Below are 23627 nucleotides of genomic sequence, written 5' to 3' on the forward strand. Positions count from 1 at the left end.
GTATTTGGGGAGTTTCTCCCATTTTCTCTGCAGATCCTCTCAAGTGCTGTCAGATTGGATGGGGAGTGTCGCTGCACAGCTATTTTCAGGTCTCTCCAGAGATGTTCGATCGTGTTCAAGTCCGGCTTTGGCTGGGCCACTCAAGGACATTCAGAGACTTGTCCCGAAGCCGCTCCTGCGTTGTCTTGGCTGTGTGCTTAGGGTCGTTGTCCTGTTGGAAGGTGAACCTTCGCCCCAGTCTGAGGTCCTGAGCGCTCTGGAGCAGGTTTTCATCAAGGATCTCTCTGTACTTTGCTCTGTTCATCTTTCCCTCGATCTAGACTAGTCTCCCAGTCCCTGCCGCTGAAGAACATCCCCACAGCAGGATGCTGCCTCCACCATGCTTCACCGTAGGGATGGTGCCAGGTTTCCTCCAGACGTAGACGTGACACTTGGCATTCAGGCCAAAGAGTTTAATCTTGGGTTCATCAGACCATAGAATCTTGTTTCTCATGGTCTCAGAGTCTTTAGGTGCCTTTTGGCAAACTCCAAGCGGGCTGTCATGTGCCTTTTACTGAGGAGGGGCTTCCGTCTGGCCACTCTACCATAAAGGCCTGACTGGTGGAGTGCTGCAGAGATGGTTGTCCTTCTGGAAGGTTCTCCCATCTCCACAGAGGAACTCTAGAGCTCTGTCAGGATGACCATCTGGTTCTTGGTCACCTCCCTGACCAAGGCCCTTCTCCCCCGATTGCTCAGTTTGGCCGGGCTGCCAGCTCTAGGAAGAGTGTTGGTGGTTCCAAACTTTTTCCATATAAGAATGATGGAGGCCACTGTGTTCTTGGGGACCTTCAATGCTGCAGACATTTTTTGGTACCCTTCCCCAGATATTTGCCTCGAAACAATCCTATCTCGGAGCTCTACGGACAATTGCTTCGACCTCATGGCTTGGTTTTTGCTCAGGTGCATCCTGTTTCCATTGATCATCCTTGAGCTGTTTCTACAACTTGATTGGAGTCCACCAGTGGTAAATTCAATTGATTGGGCATGATCTGGAAAGGCACACACCTGTCTTTATAAGGTCCTACAGTTGACAGTGCATGTCAGAGCAAAAACCAAGCCATGAGGTCGAAGGAATTGTCCGTAGAGCTCCGAGACCGAATTGTATCGAGGCACATCTGGGGAAGGGTACCAAAACATTTCTGCAGCATTGAAGGTCCCCAAGAACACAGTGGCCTCCATCATTCTTAAATGGAAGAAGTTTGGAACCACCAAGACTCTTCCTAGAGCTGGCCACCCGGCCAAAATTAGCAATGGGGGGAGAAGGGCCTTGGTCAGGGAGGTGACCAAGAACCAGATGGTCACTCTGACAGAGCTCCGGAGTTCCTCTGTGGAGATGGGAGAACCTTCCAGATGGACAACCATCTCTGCAGCACTCCACCAATCAGGCCTTTATGGTAGAGTGGCCAGACTGAAGCCACTCCTCAGTAAAAGGCACATGACAGCCCGCTCTCAGTTTGCCAAATGGCACCTAAAGGAATCTCAGACCATGAGAAACAAGATTCTCTGGTCCGATGCAACCAAGATTGAACTCTTTGGCCTGAATGCCAAGCGTCACATCTGGGGGAAACCATGCACCGCTTCATAACCTGGCCGATACCATCCCTACGGTGAAGCATGGTGGTGGCAGCGTCATGCGTTGTGGATGTTTTTCAGCGGCAGGGACTGGGAGACTAGTCAGGATCGTGGGAAAGATGAATGGAGCAAAGTACAGAGAGTTCCTTGATGAAAACCTGCTCCAGAGCGCTCAAGTCCTCAGACTGGGGTGAAGGTTCACCTTCCATCAGGACAACGGCCCTAAGCACACAACCAAGACAACGCAGGAATGGCTTCGGGGCAAGTCTCTGAATGTCTTTGAGTGGAGCCCAGACTTGAACCCAATCGAACCTCTCTGGAGAGACCTGAAAATAGCTGTGCAGCGACGCTCACTATCCAACCCGACAGAGCTTGACAGGATCTGCAGGGAAGAATGGGAGGAACTCCCCAAATACAGGTGTGCCAAGCTTGTAGCGTCATACCCAAGAAGACTCAAGGCTGTAATCGCTGCTGAAGGTGCTTCAACAAAGTACTGACTAAAGGGTCTTAATACTTATGTAAAAATGATATTTCCGTTTTTAAATTTTTAATACATGTCAGTATGGGGTCTTGTGTGTAGATCGATGAGGAAAAAAACTAATTTAACTTGTTTTAGAATAAAGCTGTAACGTAACAAAATGTGGAAAAACAGAAGGGGTCTGAATATTTTCTGAATGCACTGTGTATCATATCACCCTCAAAAGATTTTCTATCACTTCTTTATCTTTCTCCTCTCCCTCATAATTTCCTTGATTATGCCACTTTTTTGTTTTGGTTTTAGGGATATCCTCCAACCCTACCTTCTGGCCTATTTGGTAATGGATCATCCTATTATCAATCAGTAGTGCTCACTTATCCCCCCCACTTTGGTACCTTTTCAATGGTTCGTTAGCATGAAATGTTCCTGTCCTATTTGAAATATTTTGTACAATCTGAATAAATCCTACTTACATTTGTCTTTGAAATGTGATATAGGCTTAAACGCTGAATTTGATTGGTGTTGGAATGAGCATGGCAAAAACATAAAAATGCATTCAGAATATAATTAGCCTAGTCAGAATTGGACTACTTTAGTAGGTTAGACAGTCTTGATTGGACTACTGTGATGATATGGAGGTACAGTAGGTGTTGGTCAACTGAAAACCTAGTTGTTTTGTGCTTGCACAAATTCCCCAAAAAATTAAATGGCTTTTATATGAATTGATACACATTATGGATTTGACAAGGATGGACTTGATGTAGACTAGTATTATTTTCTTGTTTTGTTCTGTGCAGCCTTCAATATTGCATGAGATGAATCATTGTTTGGTTATGAATGATCAGATCCCCCAAAACAAACTTCACATTCAAGATCCTTCTCTTTAGAGCTATTGGTCTTAGTTGCATAGGTCAATTCTCTGCTGGTAGTATGCATTTGGTGCTGTATGTTTTTGTATGCATGTTAGAATGTTTCCTCAGTCACATGGCAGCTCTTTCAACTGACACTTATTAACAACTTTACTTGACTACAAGTTATGCAGTGCTACTGAAATAGTCTACACTTGATTGTACCTTTCTGCAAAACAGCCTTTGCTTGAAAGATGCCATTTTGTGGAGCTTCCAGCTGCTTAGTGTATTATGCAAATATGTTATTTCCAGCAGGGACATATTTAATGTACCACTGGGGAAGACTGCTTGTAAATGTAGCTTCTGTTGCCTAAGTTCACATCATGTAGCCATATTATAACAACCGTTCTCTTCTTTCTCTCTCAGGGCAAAGAAGATGAACGGGACCCTGGACCACCCGGACCAGCCCGACATCGATGCTATCAAGATGTTCGTTGGCCAGATCCCACGGTCCTGGGCAGAGGAACAGCTGCGGGAGCTTTTTGAGCCTTACGGCGCCGTCTACGAAATCAATGTGTTGCGTGACAGGAGTCAAAACCCCCCACAGAGCAAAGGTGACAGTGCTGTATTGAGTTCTTCACAAGAGGTGTCCATAACACTTCCCCCCTCACCCTATCCAGAATTCCCTGCCTTTTTTTATATGTATTGGCTGTGTTGCTGAATTCTCTGGAATCCTCTTCTCGATAGCTAAACAACCTGTGTATTTGCGGGATTCTCTACTTTACTACTCCCTCCGCTGCCGCAGCATATCAAACAAGCAGGACTCAGACAGGCAGTCTCAATAGTGATTTAATGTTCTTTTTTTTCAACATCATTGCAAACATTGGCTTAGCTGGAGGAAGATGGGCAGTCAAAATGGTAGTGTTCTTTTTTCAGTTTTTTAACAGATGTATGTTATTTGTGGTTAAAACGCAGATACAGTGGGGAGAACAATTATTTGATACACTGCCGATTTTGCAGGTTTTCCTACTTACAAAGCATGTAGAGGTCTGTAATTTTTATCATAGGTACACTTCAACTGTGAGAGACGGAATCTAAAACAAAAATCCAGAAAATCACATTGTATGATTTTTTAAGTAATTAATTTGCATTTTATTGCATGACATAAGTATTTGATCACCTACCAACCAGTAAGAATTCCGGCTCTCACAGACCTGTTAGTTTTTATTTAAGAAGCCCTCCTGTTCTCCACTCATTACCTGTATTAACTGCACCTGTTTGAACTCGTTACCTGTCCACACACTCAATCAAACAGACTCCAACCTCTCCACAATGGCCAAGACCAGAGAGCTGTGTAAGGACATCAGGGATAAAATTGTAGACCTGCACAAGGCTGGGATGGGCTACAGGACAATAGGCAAGCAGCTTGGTGAGAAGGCAACAACTGTTGGCGCAATTATTAGAAAATGGAAGAAGTTCAAGATGACGGTCAATCAACCTCGGTCTGGGGCTCCATGCAAGATCTCACCTCGTGGGGCATCAATGATCATGAGGAAGGTGAGGGATCAGCCCAGAACTACACGGCAGGACCTGGTCAAAGACCTGAAGAGAGCTGGGACCACAGTCTCAAAGAAAACCATTAGTAACACACTACGCTGTCATGGATTAAAATCCTGCAGCGCACGCAAGGTCCCCCTGCTCAAGCCAGCACATGTCCAGGCCCGTCTGAAGTTTGCCAATGACCATCTGGATGATCCAGAGGAGGAATGGGAGAAGGTCATGTGGTCTGATGAGACAAAAATATAGCTTTTTGGTCTAAACTCCACTCACCGTGTTTGGAGGAAGAAGGATGAGTACAACCCCAAGAACACCATCCCAACCGTGAAGCATGGAGGTGGAAACATCATTCTTTGGGGATGCTTTTCTGCAAAGGGGACAGGACGACTGCACCGTATTGAGGGGAGGATGGATGGGGCCATGTATCGCGAGATCTTGGCCAACAACCTCCTTCCCTCAGTAAGAGCATTGAAGATGGGTCGTGGCTGGGTCTTCCAGCATGACAATGCCCCGAAACACACAGCCAGGGCAACTAAGGAGTGGCTCCGTAAGAAGCATCTCAAGGTCCTGGAGTGGCCTAGCCAGTCTCCAGATCTGAACCCAATAGAAAATCTTTGGAGGGAGCTGAAAGTCCGTATTGCCCAGCGACAGCCCCAAAACCTGAAGGATCTGGAGAAGGTCTGTATGGAGGAGTGGGCCCAAATCCCTGCTGCAGTGTGTGCAAACCTGGTCAAGACCTACAGGAAACGTATGATCTCTGTAATTGCAAACAAAGGTTTCTGTACCAAATATTAAGTTCTGCTTTTCTGATGTATCAAATACTTATGTCATGCAATAAAATGCAAATGAATTACTTAATCATACAATGTGATTTTCTGGATTTTTGTTTTAGATTCCATCTCTCACAGTTGAAGTGTACCTATGATAAAAATTACAGACCTCTACATGCTTTGTAAGTAGGAAAACCTGCAAAATCGGCAGTGTATCAAATACTTGTTCTCCCCACTGTAGTTTTTACTCCAGTGCAATGTGTTGACCGCGCCCTACTTGTGCTACTGCAATATCCTTATTTACAACAGACCGAGAAGGTTGTCGCCTACATCCTAAATTAGCCTACAAAATATATATATATTTTGGGAATGTTTGTTCAAGTCTCAGGTTTTTATATCAGCTGTTCAGAAATATGAGACTCGGATGTAGGCTAGCCTACATGATGTCGATCGATTGGTTGATAGGAAGGGTTCAGAAGAGGGAGAGAAACGTGAAGGGAGGGGGATGTGTGCGTAAAGTAACACATGTACAGAATGTGTTCTTTAGCTCTGGGGAAGAGGCTGCCGGCGGGGACTGGGGTGGTTACCTTCGGTCACGCAGCCTTAGCCTTTTTAATAAAGGAGGCATAGATGGCCCACCAATACTCTATCAATGTCATTTTGTAATTGAGTAACATTTACCTTGTCTAACAACAGTCTATATCCCCATTCCACACAGGTTGTTGTTTCATAACATATTACACTCGCAAATCAGCATTGGAAGCACAAAATGCCCTTCACAACATGAAAATTCTTCCAGGGGTGAGTAGGTTTGGTAGACGTTTTAACTTCCTCAGTAAATCGAATAGGCAAAGTATTGGGTAGCTTGCCAGATTGTAGTACAACAACAGTCAGTACTGCTGTTCAGCTTTTATCTCGAGAGATGTAGGGCCCTATAAAATCGGTTGTATTTTTTTCCTGATTACGTTTAGTTTTTCCCCAAATTCCGTTTTCTCCATTTAGTTTTTCCAGGTTTCCATTTCCTGCTGTTTTTTGTCAGGTTTTCCCTCTCAAAATCATCCTTCTTTAAATAGAACATCCCATTTAGTTGTTTTCTAAGTCCACAACAATGGTTAAACCACATCAGGAGACTGATTTTGAGGTCTGGATCTTTTGTGTTGTATTTACCCTTTTAATTCCAGTGGCACCTAGCGAGAGGTTTAGCTGTTTTTGGAGAGCACGTGATGATAGTTTACAAAACAAATACTGGATTGATGCAAATAATATTCTCATTCTGCCAGGTAAGCATAGGCTACTTTGTAGTTAACATTTAATTGAGAAGGTTTTTGGGAAAGCCTTTCCATCTACCAGAACACCGCACATACAGTCAGGGGGAATTCTCGTTGCCTCTTCAGGAAGTTGAAGGAAATACGCATCACTGATGCATTCTGTTCATGTCTTATGATAAACTTGTGCAAATTTAAATAATTTTCAATACAATTAGTTGATTCCCTGCTAAGTTCAATACAATATTGTTGAATTCCGTTTTAATGTCTGGATTCCGTCTGCGTTCTCCGCATCGCAGATTTTATAGGGCCCTAGAGATGCCAACCACACATATTCATTTAAACCTACCAAGGCAGTCTCTGTCAGCGCTTCTTGCTTCCTTTAAATTCAATGTCTTTCCTCACCAGATGCATCACCCCATTCAGATGAAGCCAGCTGACAGTGAGAAGAATAATGGTGAGTATAGCTACATCTCTGCAGGCAGGGGAGACTGTTGGATGGTGTGGTAATTTGTTTTTATGTTGAAGCCCTATCTCTTAGAAGCTGCCCTTGTTGTATGTTGTCTCTAATGCAGTGTTACTCATTGTTTGATGAAACAACCTTTTCTTCTTCATTGTCTTATTCAGCGGTGGAAGACAGGAAGTTGTTCATAGGAATGATATCGAAAAAGTGTAATGAGAATGACATCAGACTTATGTTCTCGCCGTACGGACAGATTGAGGAATGTAGAATACTACGTGGGCCGGATGGACTGAGCCGTGGTGAGGCAGATTCAGTTCACCTTTCATCCTCATCATCATCCACACACACCTTCAACAAGACGCACCCAAACACACATACACATTTACTCTATCAGTTATACTATGAGGACTAGTCATTGTTTTAACATTAATCTCTCTACATGCGGTACATACACTCCCACACACTCACTCTAAAATAGTTGCAAACAGATGGGTGATAAGTCATTACTCTCGTTTGTCCTCTTCCATACAAATCCTTTCACAGAAAATGTGAAATCTCAAGGTCATCACTTGAACATTCTAGATGTAGCATATTGACTAAGTTCTAGTAATTGATGATCCAAATATCGGTTTGACACTGTTCCAAGTGTGTTTTTTGGGGGCTGTTTAACTAAATCAAGAACTTACCAGACTCCATAACATGCTGCAATCTGGGCTGTATGCTTTCCATGATCTGTTTCTAAATGCTGTCAGGAGTCAGGACCGTGTATGTCAACCATTTACGAGTTATTCCCCTTCTGCAGGTTGTGCGTTTATCACTTTTACAGCAAGGCAGATGGCACAGTCAACAATCAAATCGATGCACCAATCACAAACTATGGAGGTAAGCATTGAACCTGCACACCTCCCATCACTCGGAAACAGAGAATCTACACTGAACAAAAATATAAACGGAACATGTAAAGTGTTGGTCCCATGTTTCATCAGCTGAAATAAAAGATCCCAGAAATGTTCCATACGCACAAAAATATTATTTCTCTAAAAATGTGTGGACAGCTTTGTTAGCATTTCTCCTTTGCCAAGATAATCCATCCACCTGACAGGTGTGGTATATCAAGAAGCTGATTAAACAGCATGATCATTACACAGGTGCACCTTGTACTGGGGACAATAAAAGGCAATTTCTAAATGTGTAGTTTTGTCACACAACACCACAGATTATGGTATGGGCAGGCATTAGCTACGGACAATGAACAAAATTGAATTTTATAGATGTCAGTTTGAATGCACAGAGATACCGTGACGAGATCCTGAGGCCCATTGTCGTGCCATTCATCCACCGCCATCACCTCATGTTTCAGCATAATAATGCACGGCCCCATGTCACAAGGATCTGTACACAATTCCTGGAAGTTGAAAATGGCCCAATTCTTCCATGGCCTGCATACTCACCAGACGTCACCCATTGAGCATGTTTGGGATGCTCTGGATTGATGTGTGCATCAGCGTCTTCCCGCCAATATCCAGAAACATCGCACAGCCATTGAAGAGGAGTGAGACAACATTCCACAGGCCATAATCAACAGCCTGATCAACTCTATGCGAAGGAGATGTGTCGCGCTGCATGAGGCAAATGGTGGTCACACCAGATACTGACTGTTTTTCTGATCGACGCCCCTACCATTTTTTAAGGTGTCCGTGACCAACAGATGCATGTCTGTATTCCAGGTCATGTGAAATCCATAGATTAGGGCCTAATAAATGCATTTCAATTGTCTGATTTCTATGAACTACAACTCAGTAAAATCTTAGAACTTGTTGCATGTTGCGTTTTATATTTTTGTTCAGTAAAACATAACCTGCTGTTATCCTCTGCCTTGCTTACAGTTGAAGTCGGAAGTTTACATACACCTTAGCCAAATACATTTAAACTCAGTTTTTCACAATTCCTGACATTTAATCCTAGTAAAAATTCCCTGTCTTAGGTCAGTTAGGATCACCACTTTATTTTAAGAATGTGAAAATGTCAGAATAATAGTAGAGTGATTTTATTTCCGCTTTTATTTCTTTCATCACATTCCCAGTGGGTCAGAAGTTTACATGCACTCAATTAGTATTTGGTAGCATTGCCTTTAAATTGTTTAACTTGGGTCAAACGTTTCGGGTAGCCTTCCACAAGCTTCCCACAATAACTTGGGTGAATTTTGGCCCATTCCTCCTGACAGAGCTGGTGTAACTGAGTCAGGTTTGTAGGCCTCCTTGCTCGCACACGCTTTTTCAGTTCTGCCCACACATTTTCTATAGGATTGAGGTCAGGGCTTTGTGATGGCCACTCCAATACCTTGACTTTGTTGTCCTTAAGCCATTTTGCCACAACTTTGGAAGTATGCTTGGGGTCATTGTCCATTTGGAAGACCCATTCGCGACCAAGCTTTAACTTCCTGACTGATGTCTTGAGATGTTGCTTCATTATATCCACATAATTTTCCTTCCTCATGATGCCATCTATTTTGTGAAGTGCACCAGTCCCTCCTGCAGCAAAGCACCCCGACAGCATGATGCTGCCACCCCCGTGCTTCACGGTTGGGATGGTGTTCTTCGGCTAGCAAGCTGCACCCTTTTTCCTCCAAACATAACGATGGTCATTATGGCCAAACAGTTCTATTTTTGTTTCATCAGACCAGAGGACATTTCTCCAAAAAGTACGATCTTTGTCCCCATGTGCAGTTGCAAACCGTTGTCTGGCTTTTTTATGGCGGTTTTGGAGCAGTGGCTTCTTCCTTGCTGAGCGGCCTTTCAGGTTATGTCGATATAGGACTCGTTTTACTGTGGATATAGATACTTGTTTCCTCCAGCATCTTCACAAGGTCCTTTGCTGTTGTTCTGGGATTGATTTGCACTTTTCGCACCAAAGTACGTTAATCTCTAGGAGACAGAACGCGTCTCCTTCCTGAGCGGTATGATGGCTGCGTGGTCCCATGGTGTTTATACTTGCGTACTATAGTTTGTACAGATGAATGTGGTACTTCCAGGCATTTGGAAATTGCTCCGAAGGGTGAACCAGACTTGTGGAGGTCCACACATTTTTTTCTGAGGCCTTTGCTGATTTCTTTTGATTTTCCCATGATGTCAAGCAAAGAGGCACTGAGTTTGAAGGTAGGCCTTGAAATACATCCACAGGTACACCTCCAATTGACTCAAATTATGTCAATTAGCCTATCAGAAGCTTCTAAAGCCATGAGATCATTTTCTGGAATTTTCCAAGCTGTTTAGTGGCAAAGTCAACTTCTGACCCACTGGAATTGTGATACAGTGAATTATAAGTGAAATAATCTGTCTGTAAACAATTGTTGGAAAAATTACTTGTCATGCACAAAGTAGATGTCCTAACCAACTATAGTTTGTTAACAAGACATTTGTGGAGTGGTTGGAAAACGAGTTTTAATGACTCCAACCTAAGTGTATGTAAACTTCCGACTTCAACTGTATATGATCGGTTGGCTAAAGGGCCCATTACTCAAGTAATGCCATTTTGAAATTGCTGTTATCGTGCTAGAGGAATATCGAAGATAGTTTTCAAATGACACCATTTGTTGTCTGTCCCGACTTTTTAGGGCTGCTCGTCTCCCATCGTAGTTAAGTTTGCCGACACGCAGAAGGACAAGGAGCAGAAGCGCATCGCCCAGCAGCTTCAGCAGCAGATGCAGCAGCTCAACGCTGCCTCAATGTGGGGGAATCTGACCGGGCTCAACTCTCTGGGCCCACAGTATCTGGCAGTAAGTGACCACCTCCTCCTGCACGATCCACAGCAGAGTTTTGGAAAGGCCCGTGGCTTCAAGCCCTTGTTAATGTTCCAGTTTAGAAATTGACTGATTTTTAGGTTAAAATTTCCAGAGTTAGGAATTCAGGACAAAGCTTAGCTTGTTTGTGTTTGCAAGCAAATTAAGGTTTGGGCTGCAATTGGCTACAATCTGAGGTTTGTTCTAGAAAGATGAGGGTTACAGCTGGGACACATTAAAGTGCACTGCTGTTGGGCAGACTGGTTTAGACAGTCTCTAGATCAGGGGTGTCAAACACATTTTTCCCCGGGGGCCGCATCCGGTCTACATAGAGGTCCGGAGGGACGCACTGAAAATGTGTTATTTCATCGGCGTCAAAATTGAATGTAGGTCCAATATCATTTCTACACAGTTTCGATTCGGTTTTAATGATTTAAAAGTATATTGAGTTCGCAGTGTGGTGCCAGGTAAACAACCTCTCCCTCAAAGCCGGCAAGACAAAGGAGCTGATCGTGGACTACAGGAAACGGAGGGCCGAACACGCCCCCATCCACATCGATGGGGCAGTAGTGGAGTGGTTCGAGAGCTTCAAGTTCCTCGGTGTCCACATCACTAAGGAGTTATCATGGTCCACACACCAACGCAGTCGTGAAGACGGCACGACAACGCCACTTCCCCCTCAGGAGGCTGAAAATATTTGGCATGGGCCCTCAGATCCTCAAAAAATCCTACAGCTGCACCATTGAGCATCTTGACTGCCTGCAGCACCGCTTGGTATGGCAACTGCTTGGCATCCAACCGCAAGGCGCTACAGAGGGTAGTGCGTACGGCCCAGTACATCACTGCGGCCGAGCTCCCTGCCATCCAGGACCTTTATACCAGGCGTGTCAGAGGAAGGCCCTAGAAAAGACTCCAGCCACCCAAGTCATAGACTGTTCTCTCTGCTACCGCACGGCAAGCGGTACCGATTAGGGTTGAATGGCGGGAACCCGGTTATTGAGATTTACTGCCCAAAACCACTCCCTTTTCCTGGGATAAATAACTGCGAGAAACCGGTAAATTATCATAAATTATTTATATCAACAGCATGACATGAAATGGAACTGTTAAATTATATTCAATGTCTAAATCTTGCTTCTCTGCGGTCTTCTCTCTGCTCTCTGCATGATCAATCATCAACGCTTATGTTGGGGACAGACAGCCCATCTCAGTATGGAGCGCAGTTCACAATGCATGTAGACCTATCATCTCATCATGGTATCTTTTTTCTTGTGACAGGTAGGCCTACATTTACTGCAGCATAGCCTATGCTACAGTAATATAAAGACCGAATGCATGTCTAATTTACATCTGGCTTTCGGGGTCACCTTATTGTTTTATTGTAAATATGTTGTTATTGAAGCTGCAGAGTTTTTTAAAACAGCCTATCACTCGAATATTGTTGCCTTGAATTAGAGCATGCGTGAGCTGTCTCTCCCTCTCTCCATCAATTGTTGCCTACCAATTCCATTCAAATTGCATCCAAAATAGATAATCCCGTTCAAGATATATATAATACACACGCACATATACAGTGCATTCGGAAAGTATTCAGACCCCTTGACTTTTTCAAAATTTTGTTACGTTACAGCCTTATTCTAAAATGGATTAAATAGTTTTTTCCCCCCTCATCAATCTACACACAATACCCCAAAATGACAAAGCATAAACAGGTTTTTTTTTTTTATGTTGGCTAATTTATGTATAAAAAATAAAAAAAATGAAATATCACATTTTCAGACCCTTTACCCAGTACTTTGTTGAAGCACCTTTGGCAGCGATTACAGCCTTGAGTCTTCTTGGGTATGATGCTTAGCACACCTGTATTTGGGGAGTTTCTCCCATTCTTCTCTGCAGATCCTCTCAAGCTCTGTCAGGTTGGATGGGGAGCGTTGCTGCACAGCTATTTTCAGGACTCTCCAGAGGGGTTCGATCAGGGTGAAGCTGGGCTCTGGCTGGGCCACTCAAGGACATTCAGCCACTCCTGCGTTGTCTTGGCTGTGTGTTTAGGGTCGTTGTCCTGTTGGAAGGTGAACCTTCGCCCCAGTCTGAGGTCCTGAGCACTCTGGAGCTGGTTTTCATCAAGGATCTCTCTGTACTTTGCTCCGTTCATCTTTCCCTCAATCCTTACTAGTCTCCCAGTCCCTGCTGCTGAAAAACATCCCCACAGCATGATGCTGCCACCACCATGCTTTACGGTAGGGATGGTGCCAGGTTTCCTCCAGATGTGACCATTGTTTCTCATGGTCTGAGAGTACTTTAGGTGCCTTTTGGCAAACTCCAAGCGGGCTGTCATGTGCCTTTTCACTGAGGAGTGGCTTCCGTCTGGCCACATTACCATAAAGGCCTGATTGGTGGTTGTCCTTCTGGAAGGTTTTCCCATCTCCACAGAGGAACTCTTGAGCTCTGTCAGAGTGACCATCGGGTTCTTGGTCACCTCCCTGACCAAGGTCCTTCTCCCCCGATTGCTCAGTTTGGTCGGGCGGCCACCTAGGAAGAGTCTTGGTGGTTCCAAACTTCTTCCATTTAAGATTGATGGAGGCCCCTGTGTTCTTGGGGTCCCTCAATGCTGCAGGCGTTTTTTGGTACCCTTCCCCAGATCTGTTCCTCTACATATTACTGTCTCGGAGCTCTACAGACAATTCCTTAGACCTCATGGCTTGGTTTTTGCTCTGACATGCACTGTCAACTGTGGGACCTTATATAGACAGGTGTGAGCCTTTCCAAATCATGTCCAATCAATTGAATTTACAGGTGGACTCCAATCAAGTTGTTGAAACAGCTCAAGGATGATCAATGGAAACAGGATGCACCTGAGCTCAATTTTGAGTCTCATAGCAAAGGTTCTGAATACTTATGTAAATAAGGTATCTGTTTTTTTTATTTTGAATCGATTTGCAAAAAAAATCTAAAAACCTGTTTTTTGAAATAAGCCTGTAACGTAACAAAATGTGGAAAAAGGGAAGGGGTCTGAATACTTTCCAAATGCTCTGTACTTAGCTACATCTATGGGCTTTTATGTTTTTCTGTTGTGCGTAATGCGCAGTCGCCTATATCTCATATGTATTGGATAACGGCACAATCATTTGGGCTTTTTTGGGCTTGGGATTATATGATTTATTTTTAATGTAGGGCTCATTTAAATGTATGGCTCATCAGGCTCAGGTAGCATCGGGCTTGAATTTTCGATCAAAACTCTAATCAAATCCAGACATAAGACTGCTAAATAGATAGTCCGGGTATGCTATTTGGTTAACTATTTAACTGTCTGCATTGACCCTTCTTGCACTAACTCTTTTGATCTCATATGCTGCTGCTACTGTTTATTATATATCCTGTTGCCTAGTCACTTTATCCCTACCTATATGTACATATCTACCTCAATTACCTCGTACCCCTGCACATCGACTTGGTACTGGTACACCATGTATAAAGCCAAGTTATAGTTACTCATTGTGTATTTATTCCTCGTGTTATTTGTCTTTATTTGTCTATTTTTATTGTTGGGAAGGGCCCGTAAGTAAGCATTTCACTTTTAGTCTACACCTGTTGTTTACGAAGCATGTGACAAATAACATGATTTGTTTCAGTTTTGTATTTATTTTTAAAAACCACCTGCGGGCCGGATTGGACCACCTCGCGGGCCATATGTTTGACACCCCTGCCCTAGAGCATTGCCAACTGGAGGTTGTCAATTTGTTATAAGACTTGATTTGACATATGGTTTCCATTGATTGAACATGGTTAGTTTTTCCTCGAAAGTATTCTCCCTGACGTTAGGGAGTAGACCCATTATCTGATTCTTCTGTCTTTGGGCCATTTCATTAATGCTTTGACAGGTTAGATGAAGACCCATTTTCTGCATCCAGCCAGCTCCCTCCCTCCTTGCTTGTGTTTGGTTTGCTGTGTTTCTAGACAGATGTTAGACATTTATATTTGCATCGTTGCCAATTATCTATGTTGGATGGCCATCTACTCTCAACTCATCTAAAGACCTGATATATTTTCAATTGGCTTCTCTAATTCTGAATGGGGAGTGGATCTCCTGACCCTCCAATTTTGTGGCCAGTCCAATATAGACGGCAGAGCTTTCTACAATGCTGTTAGTGCTGCTCCATGGGTGTGCTGTGAAAATCTTCCAACCTCTTCCCTTTCTTCACTGTCTTGCCTTCCATTTAAATCCTCTTAACTCCCATTTCATCCCACTCAGTGTTTCTCAGCATCATGTTTTATCTGGATTCGTTTTTTCACCTTCTCTTTTCTCTGTGATTCTTCCCCTCTCTTCATCACTAACATTTACACCTCCACTCTTTCCTGTCCATTTTCCCTTCATCTGTCCTCCTCACCCACTTTACCTTTTTTCTCTCTGCTATTTATTTCCTGAAAGCACAGTCCTGGATGCAGTCCTGACCCTTTGTGTTCTCTGTTTTGGTGTAATGTCTAGCTTTATTTACAGCTTCTCCAGCAGTCTGCCTCCTCTGGGAATGCCCTCAACAACCTTCACCCCATGTCTGGTATGTCAGGTAAAAACAAAGAAATGTCCCACCCCTTCCCCCTTTCCATTCTTACACCTGCACGCTAAATGTGTTTTCCTCCCCATCCAACTGCCATCTGTAATGTGCCTGGTGAAGATGTGCATTATTGATACTGCTGCGTGCATTATTCTCTGCATGCCTGAACTTCAAGTCATCTGTTCAGTGTGGTGTGTTTGTGTCTAGCAGTGGTGAGGGACCATGTTCAAATCCTGCTCCTCATATATTAATCGAATTTTGAGCTGTAACGCGATGCCACCAGGAAACTCCAGACGTAAACGCTAACACACAAACAAATTCATCATGTCAAAAACTGAGCAATTAATGTTTTAATACCTGATTTTCATTCCAATATGTTAACCACAGGATATGTCATGGGGCAAGCTACAATTATTCCAGATTTAAAAAGCCTGCTTTAACTTCATATTGAAACTTCATCGAGTTGATTCAAAATGTTTACCAAAGTTAGCTCATTATCCCTCTTCTTGACTTACCCCACAGATCACTGCATTGTTGAATCTGCTTTATGTGTGTGTTGGCCAGTGCTCTAGTTGTGTTGATTGACTAAGCTGCTATAGAAGTTTGTACTTTTGCCTCCCATCGCACCCATTTCGGATTGTTTTTGGAAAGGTACCTGCAACTCTCTGCTTTAAGCTTCACATGCTGTCAAACAAAAACAGTGATTGCATGATCCTAGTTTGGACTCAGTGTAGCCTATATATAGACCTAAGTGAGATCTAGGTTCCATTGCCCGTATTAAGTGCAGATTATGCGTGTGTCTCAGGGCTGAATGCCATGCAGAACCTGGCTGCTCTGGCAGCGGCGGCCAGCGCCACACAGGCCACGCCCACGGGCAGCAGCGCTCTCACCACCTCTAGCAGTCCCCTCAGCGTGCTCACCAGCTCAGGTACGGGTACTGGACATCAGGCACACTCATCATGGGACGCCTACAAGGGTTGGTCCCACTTTTTATCTCCTTTATAACCTTTCCTCATGTTGCCTTCCCATCCCTAGTCTCTGCATTCAATCTGTTCCCTGCTCTGTGAATTAAGACTTTGAAGTCCTACTAGCGGAGGCAAATGGTTGCATTTTCCTCTAAGTGATTCATTGTTTTGGGGTTGACTCATCTCCACAGCAGGATCGTCACCCACATCCTGTAACAACAACTCAGGGAACCCCATGGCCTCCTTAGGGGCGCTGCAGTCGTTGGCCGCAGGGGCTGGAGCTGGCCTCAACATGGGCTCACTTGCAGGTTAGCGTACTCAAACATATTTGTATGAATTAATTTACCACAAATATATTACCTCAAATGTGAAGAGTGCATGATACATATACAAGGTATTCTAGTCCTAATCTTGTAACAGAGCTCCTGTGTCTAGGGATGGCAGCCCTGAACGGCGGTCTAGGCAGCGGGGGCCTGTCGAACGGAACTGGTAGCACCATGGAGGCCCTTACCCAGGCCTACTCTGGGATCCAGCAGTACGCTGCTGCTGCCCTCCCCAGCCTCTACAACCAGAGCCTGCTCTCCCAACAGAGTGTCAGTGCTGCAGGAAGCCAGAAGGAAGGCAAGTAGGGGGATGGAGATGGGGCATAGAAGGGTTGGACTTTGGGATGAGGAGATTTGTGTTAACTCAAATGTCTGCTCTACAGGGATCACATGCTACGCTGTGATTGATGTTTGAATGTAGTACTAGTGCAAGGGATATTAAGAGCTTAGGGATAGGTTAAATAATTTGATGTGACCTTAGTGTGGGATATTGGTGAAAATATGTATTGTCACCTACTGAGGGTTCTGTCTTGTTTTAAATATGCTGCAACAGCAAGCGACAGTCGGAGCACGGGTAAGATTGAATTGCAACACTCTGAAATGTTTTCACAGTACTAGTTGTTGAAAATGTCATTTTAAAATGAGCTGAAATCCATATCAGAAGGCTCCTCGGATAACATTTTGAAATTCTATTAATCTGTCAAAAACAAAATTGTTGCCTCTGTCTTAGTTGTATCCATTGCCATCTTGTTGTGTCAGACATTTTAATAAATGATTTCCTGCTCCCTTAAGGCCCTGAGGGAGCCAACTTGTTCATCTACCACCTCCCCCAGGAGTTTGGAGACCAGGACCTGCTCCAGATGTTCATGCCCTTTGGCAACGTTATTTCCGCTAAGGTGTTCATTGACAAGCAGACCAACCTCAGCAAGTGTTTTGGTAAGCTGGAGGATGGGGTAAACAGCACATCACTAGTAAGGCTGTGTATATAGTGTCTTCTTATTATGAAGGCAAGGATTGATTTGTATCTTGCATATGACTTTTATCTGGATTCTCTTACAGGCTTTGTGAGTTACGACAATCCAGTCTCATCACAGGCCGCCATTCAGTCGATGAACGGTTTCCAAATTGGTATGAAGCGACTAAAGGTGCAGCTGAAGCGATCCAAAAATGACAGCAAGCCATACTGAGTGCTTTATCTCTCAATTGGACTTGGTTAGGAAATGTTTTTTTCTGGTAAGTGGAGTGTGAATAAGAAAGTAAAACCCTGCTGCAAACCCTTACCCTCTCCTCATTCTTCCCTCTCCCTTTGTGCATTACAAGATTACCGCTTTGCTGGGGTCACTCCTTTTTATTCTCTGTATTAACAAACGCAAGCAGAAAACAAAAACAACATGCATAATGATGTTAAGTATATGATTTAGTCAACTGAAACTGGATACTTACATTCTGGTTTGGTTTTGAATTTTTCTTTTTTAAACAATTGTATTTTAAAATGTAAGTTAAGGTGTCATTAGTTTGCTGTGTAAAAGTTTTAAGTCATAATGATGTTGCACAATGACAGCCAGTTACCAAAATATCCCCTTGATTTTTACCCATGCTCCCATCACCACCTAATCCTGCCCCATGCCCCCTGACCACACTCCAAATTAATCCCCTCATAACCAAACCATCCCCATGGTTGCATTCTTAAACTGATACAGTACATTAGGACACTGAGCGTCATGCAGAGCCTTCAGAAAACTGCCTTTTTGAAATGAGGATGGACAGACCATGCACCGGATAATGGAAAGAAAACAATAGCTGTTTGCCAACTTCAATTATCTACATGTAAGATCTGACTTCACTCCAGCAGATGAGCCATTTAAAAAAAATAGATAAGTTGCCTGAAAAGTCTATTTGTGATGCTGTACCAGGAATACATTGCATACAGTAGGCTTTTACTTATTATTTATATTTTTGTTTGTTTGTTTATTTATTTATTTATTCAACAACCAACAAGAAGCTTGAATTTCTGTTCTCAACGTTATATTTTGGAGCAAAATATAATTTTTTACAACTCTGAATGAATTGATTCGTAAGACGTCAGCAGTATTGCCTTGAATGGTTTTGTGAGATATTTAACTTGCAAACCTCTTGATTTGTCTCAGGACAATGTCACAACGCCACACCCTTGCTTCAGGCATGTAGTGTAGTTTATCTGAAATACTTCACCCTTTTTTCAATTGAATATCTGATAGAGAATATGGGGTCTTGCATCATTAACAGATACTGTGCTGAATGTGTGTGAAGGGAGGAGTAATTGGGTCCTACTTTAAGTTTTAATGAACACAGCTGCTAAGGTGTCATCTGGCTTGAGTAATTTTATTCCCCACCTGACAGATGTGTACATTTGGCCTTCTGTCTACTGCTTCCCTTCACAGGTCTTTTTAAGTGAGGAACAGTAACTTTAATAGTGGCAATAACTTATATAGTCTCTACTCTGCCATGATCTTTAACTTCAAACGAGCATTCCGCCCCATTTAGAATATTCACATTCGATCGATTTCCTTTCTGTTTTTAGCTGTCAGTTCAAGTAGAACATCAGTCCTACTTCTAACACTAATTGGAATATCAGCATTTTAGGCTTGCAGCAATAGTGAGTGTCCTGGAAAAGATGTTCAAAAAGTACAACATTGGGGCCTTTCAAAGTTAACATTTGTCAGATTCATCCTAAATTATCCAATCATCTACTAATTACTGATGCAAAAATAATGCTCTAAGTAGATATTATAATTTATTTTATTATTATGTTTTATCCTCTTGTGTTAACCAAAATGTTTTGTAATTATTCATCATCCGCAGTTCAAGTAGTCTGCTCTACCTCTCAGAGCTGGTTAGATGAGACTACTCCCTCAAAATACTGGCTTCCCTGCAGATTTTTATTCCAGTGTTTGTATTTATTATTGACTAAAAACGCTAGCATTTCATGATTGGCGACGTTAAATAAATGTGAATCACTACAACAAACACAGTAATCAGTTTCTTAGACTTCCATTAACTTATGAAGTGTTTCAATAGCAATGGAAAGAAACAATTGTCCAGATGATGTATATTACAAAACTATTATGCCTTTTCTATTTTTATAGAGGTTTTATACTTCTCCCGAGTGTCGGGAACTATTTATTGCCTACGTTATTTCTCTGAATTAAAATGATTGTTTCAAGAATCTTCAACAGTATTTTGTAGAATCCTAATGTGACGTTGGTTACTACATTTAAATATGTGAGGTTTTAACTACTGACCTGTGTAGCCCTATTCAAGTGTTTATTGTTAATGTGCCAGAAGTGACAATTTTGTATGGAACTGTCAGTGAGTAGGATTTGCCAGTGCTGCTAAAGATTTCGAAACTGTAGTCCCCTTCCATTTTAAGAATGGAACATATTACAGGGAAAATCAATATTTATTTGAGTTCAACCTAGATGTGTGCCTATTTAACTATCATTTCCATGTGCATAACAATACCAACTGAGAAAATAGGCTTAAGCAGGGTTAGTGCAGGGTTAAGTCCAGGATATTTGCTGCCATTAAAATAAGTCCAAAGACTGAATCTCAACTGATGGGGGCACATAGTTGTTAGTTGTTATTGTACATTAACTAAACCATCACTGTATACTTTGCTGTACATCTCGTACATTTTTTTTGTATGAAAGGCATCGTTCAGAGTAAGCGTACAGAAGTGGAATCCTTAAGAATAGTAGCAGATTATGGTAGAGAACATGAGAAGATGCCAAACACTCACAGAAAAGCTGTTTTGTTTACAAAGTGAAACAGACTAATGTAGTCTTAAAGTTTTATAGCTTCAACTTTTTTACTCATTTGTTATATCAAATGTCTGAAGTTTGTTTGCGCTGTCTTTACTTACCCTTTCTGTATTGTATTGACAAACTGCCTCCTTATTTAAAAAGAAAGTTACCTCCTTGCCACTTAAAGTACAGATACTGTACTTCACTCAGTTTTGTAGTGTGCCCTCGAGAAAAGCTCATTTGCTGTGGATATAAGTTAGCTGCATTGTATTGCATATGTTGGAATTATGAACAGATAAAGCACAAAACCAAAAGAGAAATGTTGACAGATTTGTTGACAATCAGCTCTCATAGATCATTCTAGCAAAGTGATAAAGCACAATTAATCTAATATTGCTGGCTCATAACCCAGGTGACTATCATTGCAAGCAATGAATATAAAAAAAGTGCTATTTTTTACAATCAGTAAGGAAATTATAAAAGCACATTGGGACAGACGGAGCTAAACCCCTTGGGAGGATTATTTTCTGAAATTGGAATACTACTGATCATTTTATTTATTTTATTTTTTATTTTTGACTACTGTATTAAATATCCTTAAACGTAATACTAAGTCACAAATGTTGATTGTACAGTAGTAGGCAGTCAGTGTGGTGTCTCGGTGTTGTTGTGTCCTGTAAGTTTTCACCTCAATTCTCCGTTCGCATGTTGCTTGTGTTCCCCCTCTGTCCTCTCACCCTTTCGCCTCTTCTGTCTAAATTAAATGTTCTGTGTTTAGATTGGGTATCTGGTAGTGACTCCCTTCCCCATGCAAAGATAATCATTCATGATTTTCTTTTTCTTCCCTCTCCTTTTTCCGTTGTTGCTTTAACCTAGGTTTGTCTCCCTGTTTTGTTTTATTCTAGATATCTTCGTGCCCGTTTGTTCATCGTTTGCCTAGCATGTTGATGTGACGTCAAAAGTTCATCGTCCAGTGTCCTCTGCACTTCTCTGACGCTTGAAATGTTCACCTTTTGACCTTTTTGTTAGCTTTTGTCGTTAATTGGAAAATGTTTGTTCTGTGTTTCTCTTTTGTCCTTTGTGCTGCCAATAGGGTGCGCTAGAAAGACTGCCAATAAAATAAATGTATAAAGCTACTATTGTTACAAGCAAAAAAATAGAATCTATTTTTCTAGAACTTACTGACATAACCACTAGCTTTTTCCAAATCTGTTTATTTTGTTTTGTTTAATTTTACCTTGATAGTAAATTCATTTATTTTTCCATTATGTTTTGAGCGGTCTTCCTAGCGCCCCCACACTACGTTTTGTTTTGTGTCTGAAAGCAACCAATCAATTTATAGAAACTACTTTTGCGTGTGGGTGTTTATTCTCTTGTAAGTTCTAAACTTTTTTTAGGATGTCTTTGGTCACATTTTGCTAAACTGGGGATGACTTTGTAATTTTGTGCTAGGTTAGTTGGCATGATGGTAATTTTTTGGGAGTTTCTATTGAGTGACAACGATATACACTTGAATCACCGTTTTTGTCTTTCAGTGTGTGAAGTCATCACAGGCACATAATGTTTTCATTTCCTTTTGTGTGGAAATCATCCTTAGTCTGAATAATAAAATATACAAAATGAGCAGAATTGAGTTTCTTTTCGCAGTTAAATATATATTTAGTATGCACGTTTTTTGTAACTGCACTGAAATCCTCAGCAAAATGTGATTTGAGTTTTTATATGAATAAACTAGTGCCAAACGATGCTGTTGGTCACATTTATCTCTTACACGTTACCCTCTGAAGTTAAGACCTGGGCAACAAAAGTAGGGTTTGGTTTCTTTTTCAACGTTGATGTGGTGGGTTGTACCTCGTAGGTTTTCGTGTGTGTGTGTTTAGACTGATTTTAGAGTCCCCTATTTTATATTGGGATTTAGGTGTTGGAATTATTTGGATTTTTCTGTAGTACAAAATCAAAGATCTCACGTGTTAAAACCAGGTTATAAAGCATGTGCCCTTAAAGGCTTATTTGTAGACACTTTGGGATTAATTCTGTTGGGTTGGGAGTGTTTTCAGGAATTATTTTTGTGTCTCATAATAAAGGCTAAACACTATCTTTTCATGCAGGTCCTGATACATTTTGCAGGTTTTATTAGCATACCTTGTCTTTAATATAGTTGTATTGCAGTCTGTAGCATGTGAAGTGGTGCTTTATCTGACCTTATGATTTTGTCTGATAACTTTTGGCATGTTAAGTGTGTGTCGTTGTGCATTAACCTCATCAATTTGCTTTACTTGGGCAATATGAATCCCTTCTACTGTCATCATTTCAGTGGTCCACATGTATACAAACCATTGTCTTTGCAGTAGTTAAAAAATGGCTCCATCCCTGTTGTTTAATGTCAGGGCCTCTTCTCGAATCAAGGTTGGTTTTTGAAATGGAACTGCTTCCCACATCATAGAACTGTCACATGTTCTGTACTCAGAACTACCCTTTAATTATTTTCACCATTAAAAACCACTTCTCTGGGTTATTGATCTACCATTGTTCAACAAAAATGTGTTGGATGGAATCTCCTTAAATGAATTGACCTGCAGAAAAAATACAGACAAATTGTATTTGGATTGACTGGGCTCATTTAATTTTAATATTATTATGTGACAGATTGTATTTCCAGGTTTGTCAGCTGCTAGGTCTGAGTTTAAATGTGATCCTAAAAAAGAAACCTGTTGGATATTTTTAGCATTATTATTGGTACAAAGTGACTGATTTGTATTTAACATTTGGTTTGTACAGTTTTTGCCTTTTCTACTAGAACAAAGTTGTTATATTTCACAATGTAACATTGAAATTCAAAAATGTTAAACCATGTAGAGCTTAGTTGCCACATGACCAAACCTTAGTCTGTACAGCTGTAATATTAATTGATAAAAAAAAATGCAATTCTGTGAAGTCGCCTTTAGTTGAATTCAATTAAAAGCTTTTCTTTCTATACATTTTTGTTTTGTTTTTAAATGTTGTGATTTTGCTGTGAGGCATAGACATTGCTGAATTTATTAGATGGCCTAAACAGTTGCTTTTTTAAATAATTTCAGTTCGATATTGTCTTAAATGTTTTTGATTAAGGATAACACTGTCTCCACAGGCGTGAAGCTAAGTGCACACTCAATAAGCAGTTGTTTTGTGAGCCAAAATTGTGATCCCTATTTGGTTGGTTGGTTTGTTTATGTACAATTAAAAATGTTTAAAGATTCA

General features: G+C 41.8%; 1 protein-coding gene across 29 annotated transcripts in view; it reads left to right on the plus strand.

Moving 5' to 3' along the window:
* Positions 1–23627, plus strand: part of LOC121534837 (CUGBP Elav-like family member 1) — a 46243-nt gene extending 22616 nt beyond the window's left edge. For 6 of the 29 annotated variants that reach the window (XM_041841391.2, XM_041841415.2, XM_041841389.2 and 3 more), the window contains 13 exons: positions 3364–3551; positions 5983–6065; positions 6938–6986; positions 7157–7291; positions 7795–7874; positions 10606–10767; positions 15254–15332; positions 16126–16296; positions 16477–16593; positions 16706–16906; positions 17162–17182; positions 17401–17544; positions 17668–23627. In XM_041841391.2, the coding sequence (XP_041697325.1) occupies positions 3364–3551; positions 5983–6065; positions 6938–6986; positions 7157–7291; positions 7795–7874; positions 10606–10767; positions 15254–15332; positions 16126–16296; positions 16477–16593; positions 16706–16906; positions 17162–17182; positions 17401–17544; positions 17668–17795 (1558 nt within the window). In that variant the 3' untranslated portion in view covers positions 17796–23627. The remainder of the gene's footprint in view (positions 1–3363; positions 3552–5982; positions 6066–6937; positions 6987–7156; positions 7292–7794; positions 7875–10605; positions 10768–15253; positions 15333–16125; positions 16297–16476; positions 16594–16705; positions 16907–17161; positions 17183–17400; positions 17545–17667) is intronic. The other 23 variants (XM_041841409.2, XM_041841416.2, XM_041841410.2 and 20 more) reach the window with 19 other exon arrangements.

The sequence above is a fragment of the Coregonus clupeaformis genome, chromosome 21 (assembly GCF_020615455.1).
Source record: "Coregonus clupeaformis isolate EN_2021a chromosome 21, ASM2061545v1, whole genome shotgun sequence".
Lineage (NCBI taxonomy): Eukaryota > Metazoa > Chordata > Actinopteri > Salmoniformes > Salmonidae > Coregonus > Coregonus clupeaformis.